Below are 15,084 nucleotides of genomic sequence, written 5' to 3'. Positions count from 1 at the left end.
GCCTCACAGCCAGGATCAATGCCTGGTCATCTCTTATTTAAGAGTAGATCCCCATTTACCTGCCTGGTAGAGTGCCCTGACAGCCAGGATGGGGAACATTTCAGAGCAGCTGGGCTGGTACCGAGCATCGGCACCAAAGGGAAGAGGGGGGCAAGAGCGGACCAAAACTCCCTTCTGTGGGGACAGCAGCACCCCTCTGCTGACCAGCTGTGGGGCCATGGGAGGTCACAGGAGCCCAGGTCCAGGGGGCTGCAGAAAGACGGCATGGCCCGCCTGGCCATTGGATGCTTCCTCATGACGCTCACACACATGGGCATTACAGCCGCTGCCAGGAGGGCCGCAGCACATCCAAAGCAACTGCCAAGCACCAGGGGCGACGAAAGGACATGGTAGTGGGGGGCTGTACTAGACCAGCAGTGCAGAGGGTGATGCTGTCCCGGCAGGTCTGTGGCTGCTGGCCCCGCAGCCCCCGTGCCCTGCCTGGGCTGTGCCACCTCCCTGTGGGGTGCCAGAAGCAGCCCGTCCCCTGCAGCCCCCCACAGGTGGGCCCATCCCCCAGTGCAGTGCACTGAGCCCATGTGCAAGGGCATGGGGGACTTGAGAGCATCTGGTCCATTACGTTATCTGGTTAAGGACTATTCAGTATAAAAGAAATAACAAATAACAAGGAAAGTGATAAATTAAACACAGACACAAAAGCCTATCAGGCAAATAATAAAAGACAATAACAAAGACCAGAATTTTGCGGCCTCTGACTGACGAGCTATTAAGGAATGACTCAGGCAAAGCCTTGGAGAGGGTCAACCTGAACTTTGTAACTGATAATGAGGGGGAAACAAGACTAACATGAGTAGTATGAGATACCTGAGGGGGCTTGCGGGACTGCAGGAAACTTATTAGGGGATATCAGAAGGAGCTTGTGCGATTATGTAAAATTTATTAGGAGATGTTTAGAGAAAGGGCCAAAGGCAGAGAAGGGGAGGGATCGGGGTGGATCAGGGAGAAATAAGCATGGCAAAATAGAGAGAAGAGGAGATAAAAGGGGTAACACGTAAGACATGTAAGGAGGGCCAGTCAGTACACTAGTCTTACTGAGCCCTGTGCCTGATCACCACAGTCTATCCTGTCTTCTTATTACATCTTTTTTTCTTGGATTTTTTTAATGCATAATCTCTTTTCTATTTGTGTGTGCTGCAGCTGGAGGAAGGGCCATGGGTCATGAGGCCCATGTGTCTATGTGCCAGCAACTGGAGAGACCAGGGTGTACGTGTTATATGTGAGAGGTCAAAACAGCAGCAACTGGAAACACCTCAGTGTGTTTATATTTTCCTGGTGAATTTAATCCTCTGTGTATGTGTAATTCACTAGCAAACTTCAAGCTGGACTAGCCAGCAAGTAGCAGGAGACCTGCATCTGGAAAGACTCAAGGTCTGAGCCAGTGGTGGGTGAGGGGCCCAGGGTCTGGGTGTGGAAATCAGGCAGACTGAGAGCTCATGCTAATATTCAAGGGATCTGCAATTGGGGAAATGTTTGTGAGACAAATGTGTGAGAGCAAGCATCTGTTTGCTGGCAAACATAAGCTGGACCAGCCAGCAAGTAGGAGGAGACCAGCATGTTGGGTAAGGGGACCAGGCAAGGATATTAGATGAACTGAAAAGTCATGTTGGTATTTGACAGATCTGTGAATGTGCTTGTGAACCTTGACAGTGAGGGAGTTTGTGTTTTCACTAGTGAACTTTAACCCTGATCAGCCAGACAGGAGAAATCGAACTGGGCTATTTGTACCTACATTCTAAGTGGGTTCTGGTAGTGATGCATGTGGGTGCTGCTAACAGCAGTGCTCGGTCTGTGGCCATCTGTGTATCCAGCCATATTAATGTCCTCTGCATGGATGTATGCGTGCATGCTTCTGGGATACATGCTTATGCTTGTTACTGGCTGAACCTGCAAATGGGAACAGCATCAGCTGCATCCATCAGCCTGGGACAGACAGACCTCCAGCATCTCAGAGTGCACCTGGCTGGGCTTCAGAAGCTGGGAAGGCAGAGTCCCTGGGTCCTGCAGTCCACTGGATTTGGCAGCTCTCATAACTTCCTAACACTAGGAAACAAACAGGAGGAGCTAGAGGTCTGCATGTGCACACAGAACTGTAACACTGTTGGAATAACTGAGACATGGGGGAACAGCTCAAGTGACTGGAGTGCTCTGATGGATTGATATGGGCTCATCAGGAAAGACAAGGAAGGAAGAGGGATTGCCCTTTAAGTTAAGGGTCAATTTCAAGATACAAAGTGGACAACAGGCTGGTTAAGAGCTTGTAGTGACCCAAGATCAGAGGAGAGACCACTGAGGGTGATATCATGGTGGCAAATTGTTAGAGAAGTCAGGATGAGGAAATGGATGGGGTCTTCTTTAATCAAGGCTCTGGTTCTTATGGGAGATTTTAATCCCCACAACAGTTGGTGGGGGGATGCAAGGAATCCATAAGGTTTCTGAAAGGTATCACATACACTAAATGTGCTCTTCTGGATTGATGCTCACAGAGAAGGAGGACCTAGTCATGGGGGGTGTAATCAATAGCAGCATTGGGTGCAGTGACCATGAAATAGTGGAGATCAAATTCCCAAGGGGAGCAAAGAGAGATAGTAGCAGAGTACAGATCCTGGTCTTCATACAAGCAAATTTTCACTTATTCTGGGAACTGGTAGACAGGATCATCTGGGAGGCAGATCTGAAGGATGAGGTTGCTCAGGAGAACTGGCAAGTCTTTAAGGACAATTCCTCATCCAAGCAGTCAAACAGTCAATCCCGATGCTCCAATGAGCAGACTTCTCAATAGACACACTTGAATAAACAGGGAACACATGACTGAGCTTCAGTGCAAAAAGAACATATAGGGCAAGCAGAAGCATGGGCAGGTTACAAGCCGGAATACAGAAACATTGCCCAAGCATGCAGGAATGGTGTTAGGAAAGGCAGAGTTCAACTGGAGTTGAAACTGGCAAAAGACATTAAGGACAAGAAGAGTTTGTACATTAGCAGTGAACAGTAAAAAATAAACAAGGGAATAGCGGGCTTGCTGCTGAAAGGGGTGAGTGATTTAGTGACCATGGATGCAGATAAGGCTGAGGCATTCAGCCCCTTTGTTGCCTCGGTCTTTGCCAACAAAGTCTCCCAGGCCTTCATGCCTAGAGATGCGTTAAGTAGGGAACAGAGCCAGCAATAGTGGAAGAGGATTGAGTCTGGGATTTCTTGAAGAATCTTGACAAAAAAACAGCTCATGGAAGCAGGTGGGATGGATCTGAGGGTGCTGAGAGAGCTGGCTGAAGTCACTGCAAGACCACTATTGTCTTTGACAGGCTGTGGACACAGGTCAGGTCTCCAATGAAGTAAATGTTGCACCTATCTTCAAAAGGGCAAGGAGGATATTTGAGGGAATTACATGCCAGTCCATCTTCCTTTGGTGCCTGTACAGCAGTTCTGTTAGACTTTTACATGGCCAGAGTTATTCGGCTAGGTTTGGAAAGCCTGCCTTCTACAACACAACACAATTTTTCTACTCCATACTAGTTCACACAATAGAGTGGGTGTGTCCTCAACAAACCTTTATTTCAGAATCTAGATCCTAAATCATTTGAGAACTAGAAATAGCTCTGAAAAGGCCAAAAAAGGAAACTCACAATTAGATACTAGATGCTTTTTTCATGTCAATTTTCTGAGTGACTTGTTAGAAAGCCAATGTTGTGCATTACAGTAGTCTCCCTAGTACAACTGTTCAATCTTCAAACTTCAGCATAGCTTGTATACAGGCCCGAATGTCATCAGGGGATTTGGAACTATTCTCAGTGAAAAATAGTTGTCTCTTTTTCCTCCAACAAAGTACTTAAAAACAATTAAAAAAAAACACTATTGCATATCTTTAAAAGATATGACAGGTTATGTGAATTCTGTTTTTCAGGATACCACTTTACTGTTATTCCATTCTGTATGTGATCTGCTGTACCCTCCAAATCTTGGCAGGTAATAATTACATCTAAATGACCTCTTTGCTTGGAACTGAAAATATAAAGAGAGAGAAAACTCAAAGCCGTTATCAGGTTGCCTTGAATGCAAATAACATTAAGCATTGCATATAGCATTGTTTTAGTCAATAGCATTATTGTATAACGCACATCATAATTTTGATATCAGAAGTAACTGAGCTGTCAAACCAAGTCAAAATTAGAACTTGCACTATTCCTGGTTCTGTTACTGACCTGACATGCATCTCTTGCACAGGTAAACAGTAGCTTGATTTTTCAGAAGCAATGACTACCCACAGTTTTCATTTATTTCCTTTTTCCTATGAGGCTCAGAAAAACAAATCTCGCACATAAGATTTTTGTGCCTCTGTGCCTTATTTTTCCAATTTGTAAAGTACCCACCTCACAAGTATTATTTGTTAATAACTAAAATGTAATATACAGAGCATCTGCTCACATGCAGTTGCGTGTGCACATGCAAAATACTTGTTCAGTACTAAATTTAAATAACTCAGAGATTAATTGTATTATCCAAACTGTGCTTAATGTTTTAAATACTTTGCTTTCAAAGCTTTATCCACTTTCCCTCTGGTAAAGCAGGAGCTAAACAAAAATTTTATGTAAACTTGTTACGGGCTCTTATATAGAGTCAAGAAAGTATTTAGACTTTCAGCAAAACTCTAAAAATTGCAAATATCTGTTTACAGTTTCAGCTGACTCTTCAGTATTCTCTTACTCCTTTGATTTTTTTCTTTTTTTTTTAAGTAGCATCTTTTTAACATGGATATCATTCCCAATCCTATGGGAACACTGCTTTTACTTTAAGACGGCTAATCACATACATATAAAGTACATTTTATTGACCTACTTCTGTTCCAGCTCATTAAATACAGCTGCTTTCAATGGTCAGGGAAAAGTAACTGAATGCAACATGTAAAAGAACCCAACTGACTAAAAATGGAGTGGTTGCTCAAAATTCACAGAGGGGCTTTGTACTTGTTCCTCTATAGAGCTGCAGAACAAGCAGCAGTTTATGGACAATGTTTTAGAAGAGCGTATGTACAACAGCAAGTGAAACAGGTCACTCCATTTTTTACAACTAACATTAAAAAAACCAAACTTATTTTCTGTGTTTTCACATCTCAAAATCTTCATATCTTCCACAAGAATTGTTTTGTCAATATCCAATCATATTGAAATATTGTGGGAAAACATTTTCAGCTCCAGGAGGAACACTGGCTCTTTTCAGTACTGAATTCCGAAGGCTTTACACTGCAGCTTTTTTTTTTTTTTTTTAAACACAAGAACACAAGAAAGAAAAAAACTGAAACAACTTGGTCTGCAATAAATATATACTAGCATATGTAGTTGTAGCCTAGGAATAGTTCTGCAATGGAAAACCATCTCGATGGTTATAGAAGAAGAGTTCAGCAAGAATAAAATGTAATTATTCTGAGGTATAGGCTTACTTAATTGCAGAAGATCTGGAACTGATTCCAGACTTTTCATTCATGGCCTAGGTCCTACAAGCCTGTACTTCCAATAGCTTTATATAAACAAGTGCTGACTGGATGAGGATGTTAACTGCCAGGAAGAGAAAATACCGGTCACAAATATTAGACAAATAGTTTTGAGATCAAATCCAGAATCTGAAAAACCCCCAAATAGACCCAGGATTGTCAAGATAACTAGCCTTTTAAAAGCCAGCACTGAAATGCCACAGGTCCTGGAAGCAATTGTTCAAACCAGCTGTTTATTGCAAAATGGATTTGCAAGCTGTATCAGGTATCAGTCCTTCTCAAGCTTTTCCTTTAATATCTATTTCTTAACTCATCTTTGTTACAAGCTGTCACTCCAGACTTATGATTAACCATCATAAAAAAAGATTGCTGGGTCTGCACTGCTAAATAAAAGATAGGTAGGGCTCAAACGCAAGTACTTGACCCTGACTGTCCACACTGTTACCTCTTTCTGAGGCTCTGTTAGATGGCTCCACGATTTCTCTCAATACACTGCCCAGCTGCACTTTCAGAGATAGTGCATTTCAGGCACTGCTTTCAAAAGACACCATACACAAGATTCTAATAGGTTTGGCTCCTTCCTAATGTCGTCCAATACCTTCCTCCTACTCACAGGCACCCTAACAGGGTACAGACCCCTCTACATCCCCTCATGCCACACCCCAAGGCCCACAAAACATGTTTTCACCGTACACTGTAAAGCCACCACACTGGCCATCTGCAAAACAGCCCTCCTGTTTTTAAGACTGCTTAAAACAGGTGGGAGAAGGAAACCAAAAAAMCAAGTGTGCCATAGCATTACAAGAGCATCACAGTGGATCTAGAGGAGACTCAAGGGCAAGCCACAGGTAGTGTGGACACAGGCAGTCTGTTTTACCAGATACTAGCCTTAAGCAATGCAGACATGAGCCAATATATTCCACGCAGCACAAGAACTAGGGATTCGGCCCCTATCCTTATTTAGCAGTATGGACACAGTCCTATAAGGGCATCCTAGCTTGGTCAGGTCCTAAGGACACTGGGCACTGCTGACTTCCTAGAAGATTTGGAAAACTTGTTGGCAGATATGGAAAAGTTGCTACACAGCTATTCACACTTTTTTCTTTTTTTTTAATCCTAAAATATTTTAGGAACTGTTTCTTTCACCCTGTTTTGTGAATCCAGAGGTGAAATACTCCTTGTATTCAGGAACCAACAATGTACATACACAGATACATATATGTATATGTGTGTGTATATATATATTTGAAAGGTCATGGAGAACAGGAGAGGTGCCCGAGGACTGGAAGAAAGCCAATGTCACCCCAGTCTTTAAAAAGGGCAAGAAGGAGGACCCAGGGAACTACAGGCCAGTCAGCCTCACCTCCATCCCTGGAAAGGTGATGGAGCAGCTCATCCTGGAAGCCATCTCCACGCATGTGGAGGAAAAGAAGGTGATCAGGAGTAGTCAGCATGGCTTCACCAAGGGGAAATCATGCCTAACCAATCTGATAGCCTTCTATGATGGAATGACTGGCTGGGTAGATGAGGGGAGAGCAGTGGATGTTGTCTACCTAGACTTCAGCAAGGCTTTTGACACTGTCTCCCATAGCATCCTCATAGACAAGCTCAGGAAGTGTGGGTTAGATGAGCGGACAGTGAGGTGGATTGAGAACTGGCTGAATGGCAGAGCTCAGAGAGTTGTGCTCAGTGGCACAGAGTCTAGTTGGAGGCCTGTAGCTAGCGGTGTCCCCCAGGGGTCAGTCCTGGGTCCAGTCTTGTTCAACTTCTTCATCAATGACCTGGATGAAGGCACAGAGTGCACCCTCAGCAAGTTTGCTGACGATACAAAACTGGGAGGAGTGGCCAATACGCCAGAGGGCTGTGCTGCCATTCAAAGAGACCTGGACAGGCTGGAGAGGTGGGCAGAGAGGAACCTCATGAAATTCAACAAAGGGAAGTGCAGGGTCCTGCACCTGGGGAAGAATAACCCCATGCAGCAGTACAGGTTGGGGGTTGACCTGCTGGAAAGCAGCTCTGCTGAGAAGGACCTGGGAGTGCTGGTGGACACCAAGTTAAGTATGAGGCAGCAATGTGCCCTTGTGGCCAAGAAGGCCAATGGTATCCTGGGGTGCATCAGAAAGAGTGTTGCCAGCAGGTCGAGGGAGGTGATTCTCCCCCTCTACTCAGCCCTGGTGAGGCCACATCTGGAGTACTGCGTCCAGTTCTGGGCTCCCCAGTACAAGAGGGATGTGGCACTACTGGAGCAAGTCCAGCGAAGGGCCACAAAGATGATTAGGGGACTGGAGCATCTCTCTTGTGAGGAAAGGCTGAGAGAGCTGGGCCTGTTTAGCCTGGAGAAGAGAAGGCTGAGAGGAGATCTTATCAATGTGTACAAGTATCTGAAGGGAGGGTGTCGAGAGGATGGGGCCAGACTCTTTTCAGTGGTGCCGAGCGACAGGACGCGAAGCAATGGGCACAAACTGAAACACAGACACTTCCATCTTAACATGAGGAAAAACTTTTTCACTGTGAGGGTGACAGAGCACTGGAACAGGTTGCCCAGAGAGGTGGTGGAGTCTCCTTCTCTGGAGATATTCAAAAGGTATCTGGACGCAATCCTGTGCAATGTGCTCTAGGTGACCGTGCTTGAGCAGGGGGGTTGGACTAGATGATCTCCAGAGGTCCCTTCCAACCTCAGTGATTCTGTGATTCTGTGATATGAATGATATTATATGAATACATAGGCAACAATCCTTACAAAACAGATGCGGTAAAACAAACATCAATAAGTGATGCAGCAGAGCAACTCACCTCCTTTCTCTGGCTAAATCTTTTTCTGGAGATTTGATTCAGATAAGTTCTGCATTCTTACCTTACCTGATTTGATTTGAAATAAAAAAATAAAAATAAAATCAGAATTCAAATCAGTTTACAAACTCAAATCGAAATCTAAGGAAGAGTTTGGAGTTGCATTAATCTGACATGGATTTTAAATTAACTTCTATTGTTTAACCTAAATTAGCAAGAACATTTTAACTTGAATTAGCAAAACAATATCACACACCAACTTCAGAGATACCCTCATCCTTCAAGTACAGATTTTTGCCTCATCCGATTTCACATGCATAACAGTTCTCTATCCAAAAAGGCTCTGCAATAAAGTTTATATTCATCAGAGTCTTCACTTTTCTTACTATGCTTCTTGTTCTTAGGACTGCATAATGACCTCCCAAAGGTTGCTGAAAATAAGCCAAGACAATGATTCCTGAAAAAAAAAATCTGCTGAGTTTAGACAAATATCTCCAGCACTTAATCTTCTTGATCAGGAACTGATGGATTCCACAAGTCCAGGAAATGTGATATTTCTCAATAAACCATGCAATTTAGCTTTTTGGTGTAAACAGAAGCCTGACAATTTTTTCACTGATGTATCTATTGGGAGCTCTTCCTCAACAAGGTGAGGTGACAAGTTTATAATTCATTCCACCCCACTGTTCCATGGAGTCTAAGAGAAGGAAATCAGAGAAGAAATTTTATTTGAAATAAGAAAAAAAAAAAAAAGAGTTGAGACATGAGCTTCCCATTTAATTTGTCTCAAAAAATGAGCTACTAAAATCAGCTAAAAGCTCTAATGTTATGAGCCTCTTTGGGGTAAAAGGGTGGAAATCTTGAAGTGGCTTAGATAACAGTACCAGAAATATAGCCCAAGAAGTAAAAGAAAGTGTTTTGTGGACAATGTAGAAAAAAGTATTTAAAAAAAAAAAAAGAACACTATTTTTCAAATCAGTATTATATCACTGTCTTTAATTTTGAGGCCTTTTTATATTTAATTCTATGCTGTATACATTGCTAGGTCCTGCATTACAATGACAAGGGTCTTTTAGGAAATTAAAATTATTGAGTTTTCTGTACAGTCCAACTACCAAGAAAATTAGGCATAATCCTAAAATCTTCTGGCACAGAACCAGACAGGAAAAAAATTAAGTGTTCTGACAACGACCATTTAAAATCACTATGTAAATTGCAAATATTTCAACATAACATGTGATGGCTGAACACAAACATATACTACAGTTAACAAATCATCATTTCGTCATTACAAAAGACTGAGCACACTTGGTCAAGATTTGCATTATTTGGGCTTTTTTTTTTTTAACAGAAGCAATAAAAATCTTATTTTTGTAAGTCAAAGAGATAGCAATTTATCTATTGCCAATTTCAATACTACAATATCCTGTTATGTGAGTGATAATTTAATATAGACTCAAATGTGTGGTTCCCGTAACCCTCACGACTGTCTTTTCCTTGTGCATGTATTTTTGTATACAGATATTTCTGTTCCTTTACAGACACATAAATTCTATACAATGGCTGCAAGACTAATAGTTAAATAAAATATAACACACAGTTTTTCAAGATAGCATATATTCAAAGTATGGACAAGTAGCAGTCCCTGAATAGAAAAGAATTACAATTTTCATGATTTGTAGATATAATGATGCTTAGTTTTTATTACCACTAAAAAGAGAGGGAAGAAATACAAAAGAATCCTACAGTCTTTCATTTGAATGTGCATAATGAAAAGAAGAACAAAATAAGCCAACTTCCTCCCTGTAATTTCATTGACTACAGAGGCAGCCTTCCACTGCACAGAAGTCCAAACTACTATTCCCATCCTCTTTCAGCAAGATATCCCTCTCCACATGACAGCTGTGATCCTGTAATTCAGCTTAAGACATTTAAATGAAGGTGTCCATACACGAGGTAGGTCTCTAAGTTTCCACTACAATAAATGAAATGCAGGTAATATGGTAGTGGTGAAAGAGAGGCTCAGCCCACTCTGAAGTTGACACCTATGTTCAATTAGCTGAACAGCTTCTAGGCACCCCTGTCTGTAGTGATCATTCAGCTCAGTTGCCCACACTGAGCATCTGAGATGCCAAGATTTCCCACCTGGTATCCTGCTGCCACTCCAGAAAGATGCAGGTCTCCCTGAGGCCTGGTATCGTACCTGTCAGCCCACTCAGTTATCCCAGACACTCTAGGGAATCTCAAATTATGCCAGATTCTGATATTTAGGCAACTGAATTAAGCCCTATAAGGCAGCTTTGACATCTACTTAACATGTAGACACCTATATGAAGTGTTTTTATATATACATAAAATATATATACACACACACTTCTAAATGTCATCAGAAAAGGTTTTAAAACATTTTCCACTTCTTGCCTCAGAAGGTAGCTTAATATAGAAGTTCAACAGGAAAAGATTGAAGGTGACATTTCTTTCCTCTTCATATTATGCTTCCAGCCTACAAGTATCTTTAATCATGCCCGAATCTGCTAAAATATTCATTTAACCCCCATTTTCTTGTCATCTCCAATTCTGAAGAGATTTTACTGTTTGCAATTATTTCTTTCATATACCTCTGAGAGCAAAAATACTCAAAGTGAAAACTTTGGCACCTGTATCCAGCTCATTGAAGGCTGGTGTTTTCTGGCCTGCCCACTGCAAGGCAGTTCCTAGGAAGGGTTGTTGGGGCTCTTGCAGTGCTTCAGAATAATAATCCGTATGAATGCTTAACATATTAGCAGGGATGCTTAATAGAAACAAAGGGAGGACTGTTAGAGAATATTGAACTGAAGCTGCTTAGAATTAATTGCTTAGCATAACTTGCTTAGCATTAGTAGCTAAATTTGCTGAAGCCTTAGGCCTTAGGCTGTGAGCTTGCTGTGAACTTTTACTTAGATGAGTAAAAGGGGGCCCCAGAGCCGGTTCAGGCTAGAGAGATAAAGAAGTTACATCGACAGCAGGAGTAGCCAACCTTGAAGATAAGAAGCAGCCTGCCTAGAGACAATGAAGGGGCCTAGTGAAGAAGGGGAAGAGCCCAGACCTAACTATTACTATTGGTCCAAACTATAACCAATCAAAGTGGCCAAGGCGCCGCGTGCCTGCATGCCATGACTGCACAAACATATATAAGATGGGCAAATTGCTGAATAAAGTCGGAGTTGAATCTGCATTCTGTGACTGCGTCTGATTCTTTCCCACTACTCCCGCGGACCGTGACAAAGGGTGAAGACCATTCAGTTGTAATGCACACCTCCTGCTGACCTGTTTGTGGGGGCAGCAGCAGAGAAAGGAATTCTTTTACTATCCTTATAATTCAAAACCAACTTCAGGAACAGGAAATACAGAAAAGTCAAAATAAGAAAATCAGAGTGGTGTTATAAAAACATTATAGGTGAAGAGGGGAAATTAGAGAGCAGGGGAGGAGAAGAAACACCTACATCAAAACACTAGCTGTTTCCTCTTGAAGCAACATGTTTCCTCCCCCTCCTTGTTACACAAGTGAATGTACGGTGTCACAGTAAGTTACAATAGCAAAGAAAGTTTCACTTGGTTATAGAATGAGAAGAACATAGCTACAATTGATGTGCTCTCATGCCAAATGATGTTATTCACACAAATAATCAGCACCAAAAATTTAAGTCACTGACAAGGCTTTGACCCAGATCTAAACTTGCAGACAAATTTCCATAGCACCCTAGCCAATCAGGCCTTCAAATTAAATGCTTTTTTTTTTTAATTGAAGATTATAATAAAATCTTTAGCTAAGGACAATATACAATGAATGCTGTTAAATGTATTGTTAACCTAAATATAGTACTTTAATTTTAAACATGACAGCTATCATAAACTTAGCACTCTTAATATTACAGTACACAATTTATAAATCAGTCTCATTAAAATGCTAAATTTTGAAGCAATTAATTTAGGAATAAACACAGTCCATCTTACCTCAACTTGCAGAGTTCAAAAAAAACCTACACAGATCATCTTAAAAAAGAGGCAGTTGATATTTTAAACTAGGTCTCTAACCATGGAAATATTGGGGTACACTGCATTTTAATTTTGTGAGTAGCATCACTGAAATCAGCTGAGGTACTCATGAGACTGAAAACAAAAAAGGTCGTATCATTTACATACATGATTTGCCACATCATTTGGTATCCACTTAAAAAAAGTTTCATTGTTAACATAAACACTGGATGTACTCAATGTCTTAATTAATGGAATTTCTGTAACACTACTTCCCTGGGAATTTTATTTAATTACAGATATAGGCAGACACCCATTACAGAAAATGTGCAGATCTTCCACTTGCACTGGTGTAAATCATTCTCATTTCATACAAGAGTAATTCCACCAGTCCAAGACACAGTTCAGTGAGTTTCCTCTTTTATCTAAATTCAGGGTTTGCAGCGGCACCAATATATCTATGTCTGTTCACTGACAGCTGAAACTAGGATGAACTCCCAGTTCAAGCTGCCTCTTGCCATCTATCCCACGAGCAACACGGCATGGAAGAAGGTGTAAGGGGCAAGAGCTGAAGAACTCAAATTTTTTGCTGAGGCTACTTCCCATAGAGAGTATCTTCTCTCCTGAGGAAGGGGCCAGAATTTAACTTTCCCCCCGCAACGCCCCGGAGAACTAGTCCATAAATCCCTGACGCAGCTATTGAGCATTCTTCTACACGCTCCCCTTCCAAAACAACTGCGCACAGTATTAAGAGGGAAGAAAGAAGGAAAAAAAAAGAAAGAAAAAAAGAAAGGAAGGAAGGAAGGAAGGAAGGAAGGAAGGAAGGAAGGAAGGAAGGATCATATTAGCTGTCCAGCAAAGCTGCAGCTGGACCAAGTGGCCACACACGAGACACCCGCGTCTCCCCGGCCGTGGCACCAACCCAACCCGCGCTGAAGCGCCATGGGCGAGGCGAGCGCGCCCCGCCGGGGCAGAGGATGGGGAGCGAGCGGGACCGGCGCCCCCGGGAGGCTGCCCCGTCCCGTCCCGTCCCGTCCCGTCCCGTCCCGTCCCGTCCCGTCCCGTCCCGCCGGCGGGAAGCAGTGCTCCTCCCCCCGCTGCGGGGCCGCCTTCCTCCGCCTGCTCCCGGAGCCCCGGGAAGCCGCGCAGCCTCCGCGCCCGCCGGCGGAGAGACGCCCCGCGGAGCGCGGCCGCCCTTACCTGCCCGCGGCGTCTGCGGGAAGCCCCTGAGGGGGCCGAGCTGCCGCAGCCGGAAAACTTTCCGGGCATCCTCGCAGCTCCGCAGCTCCCCGGCCGCCGCCGCCCGCAGCAGCAGCAGCACCAGGGCGCCGAGGCAGAGGCTCTTCGCCCCCATGGCCCGCCAGCAGCGCCCGCTGCCGCAGGGAGCGCGGCCGAGCCGCCGCCGCCGCCGCCGAGCTGCCTCCGGGGCCGCGCCCGCCGCCGCCGCGGGGGGGCTGCGAGCACCGCCCGCCGCCGCCGCTCGTTCTCCGGGAGGAGAGGGCACCTCCCCTCCCCTCCCCTCCGCCAAAAAGAAGAAAAAAAGAAGAAAAAAAAAAGACACGCGGGAAACAAGCCTTTAAGTAATAAACTACTAGGCAAGCAATAATCCCAGACCAGCATGAAAAGACTTGAAATAATTCGGGGTACTCTTGGAGACTATTCACCACAGGCTTAAAAACTGGCAGTAACGTCCACAGTTGGATTTGGTGGGTTTGACTTCAAATGCTAATCTTTTACTCGCCTTGCTTTTGCTTGGTCTCCAAAAACCCAGATACCAAGTTATCTTCACAAAATTTTAGTTTTCACAGGCAAAAGTGACAACGGGCTGGCTTTTGCAAATCTCTGATTCATAGAAACCAGAGTCCGACTGTGTCTGTCAGAACAGCCATGGAGGCAGCTTGGATTCACTGTGGTATCTTTTAAATAGACTCCTTGACACCAGAATTAAGAATCCCCCCCGGGCATAGATTTAAATGGCACACGCTAACCCCTTACAGTTGGAAATTCTTCGTGGTAGGTTCTGAATCTGTTGGTATGTGGTCATTCAGCAATTTACAGCATTAGTCTAGACAGCTTCCACTCAAAAATCTACTTTTATCTATGGCAGCAATTTCAACACAAGACTGTGAAAATAGTTCTAAGAAGTGTGAATTATTCTATACAGCCATTTGAATAAGGGTAACAAACTGACATGTCAGTAATTAAAACCTGCATTAGAAATCAACTATTTTACTGCTGAGCAAAGCAGTAAAGGAACGGCATTATATTAATACTACCCAGTCTACTGAGTGACAACTCAATTTGCAACAAGTGGAGAGGACTAGAAACACAGCACTTCCCTGTATTTCCTTTCTGGAATCATCTGTACTCCACGATTTGGCAATTTCCTTCTGTCAGCAAGTTACAACATATATTAATTTGAAATGTCCTTCAAGCAAAGTATGTTTTCTACTGTTGTTAAGCTATTGGTAAACAGAATCATGGAATTTGTATAAAAGAGCAAACACAGATGGTACGTTAAAATCTTTTCTGATAAAGCAAACTAAAGCAAAAAGGATCTTAGGCCTTTCATGAGGAAATGGAGGAAAAGGGAGCACAAAGTCCTATTGCAAATAAGAAGATTTGTCTTAGTTCAAAAAACTGTTAGAACTTGGAAATAATTAAAAATACAATACCTTGTCTGGAAACTGTTAATAGACAGCAAACCCCTTGTCAGTCTGTGAAACACTCATTCTTAA

At 43.2% G+C, this 15,084-nt stretch overlaps 1 protein-coding gene across 1 annotated transcript in view; it reads right to left on the bottom strand.

Annotated features, from left to right (window-relative positions):
* GPC5 (glypican 5) overlaps nt 1–13,700 on the bottom strand; it is a 732,889-nt gene extending 719,189 nt beyond the window's left edge. The window contains exon 1 of the mRNA XM_026061075.1: nt 13,547–13,700. Within this exon, the coding sequence (XP_025916860.1) occupies nt 13,547–13,700 (154 nt within the window). The remainder of the gene's footprint in view (nt 1–13,546) is intronic.
* Between the last annotated feature and the right edge of the window lie 1,384 nt (nt 13,701–15,084).

The sequence above is a fragment of the Apteryx rowi genome, unplaced genomic scaffold (genome assembly GCF_003343035.1).
Source record: "Apteryx rowi isolate R43461 unplaced genomic scaffold, aptRow1 scaffold_175, whole genome shotgun sequence".
Taxonomy (NCBI): Eukaryota; Metazoa; Chordata; class Aves; order Apterygiformes; family Apterygidae; genus Apteryx; species Apteryx rowi.
This window is presented reverse-complemented; position numbering and strand designations above follow the sequence as displayed.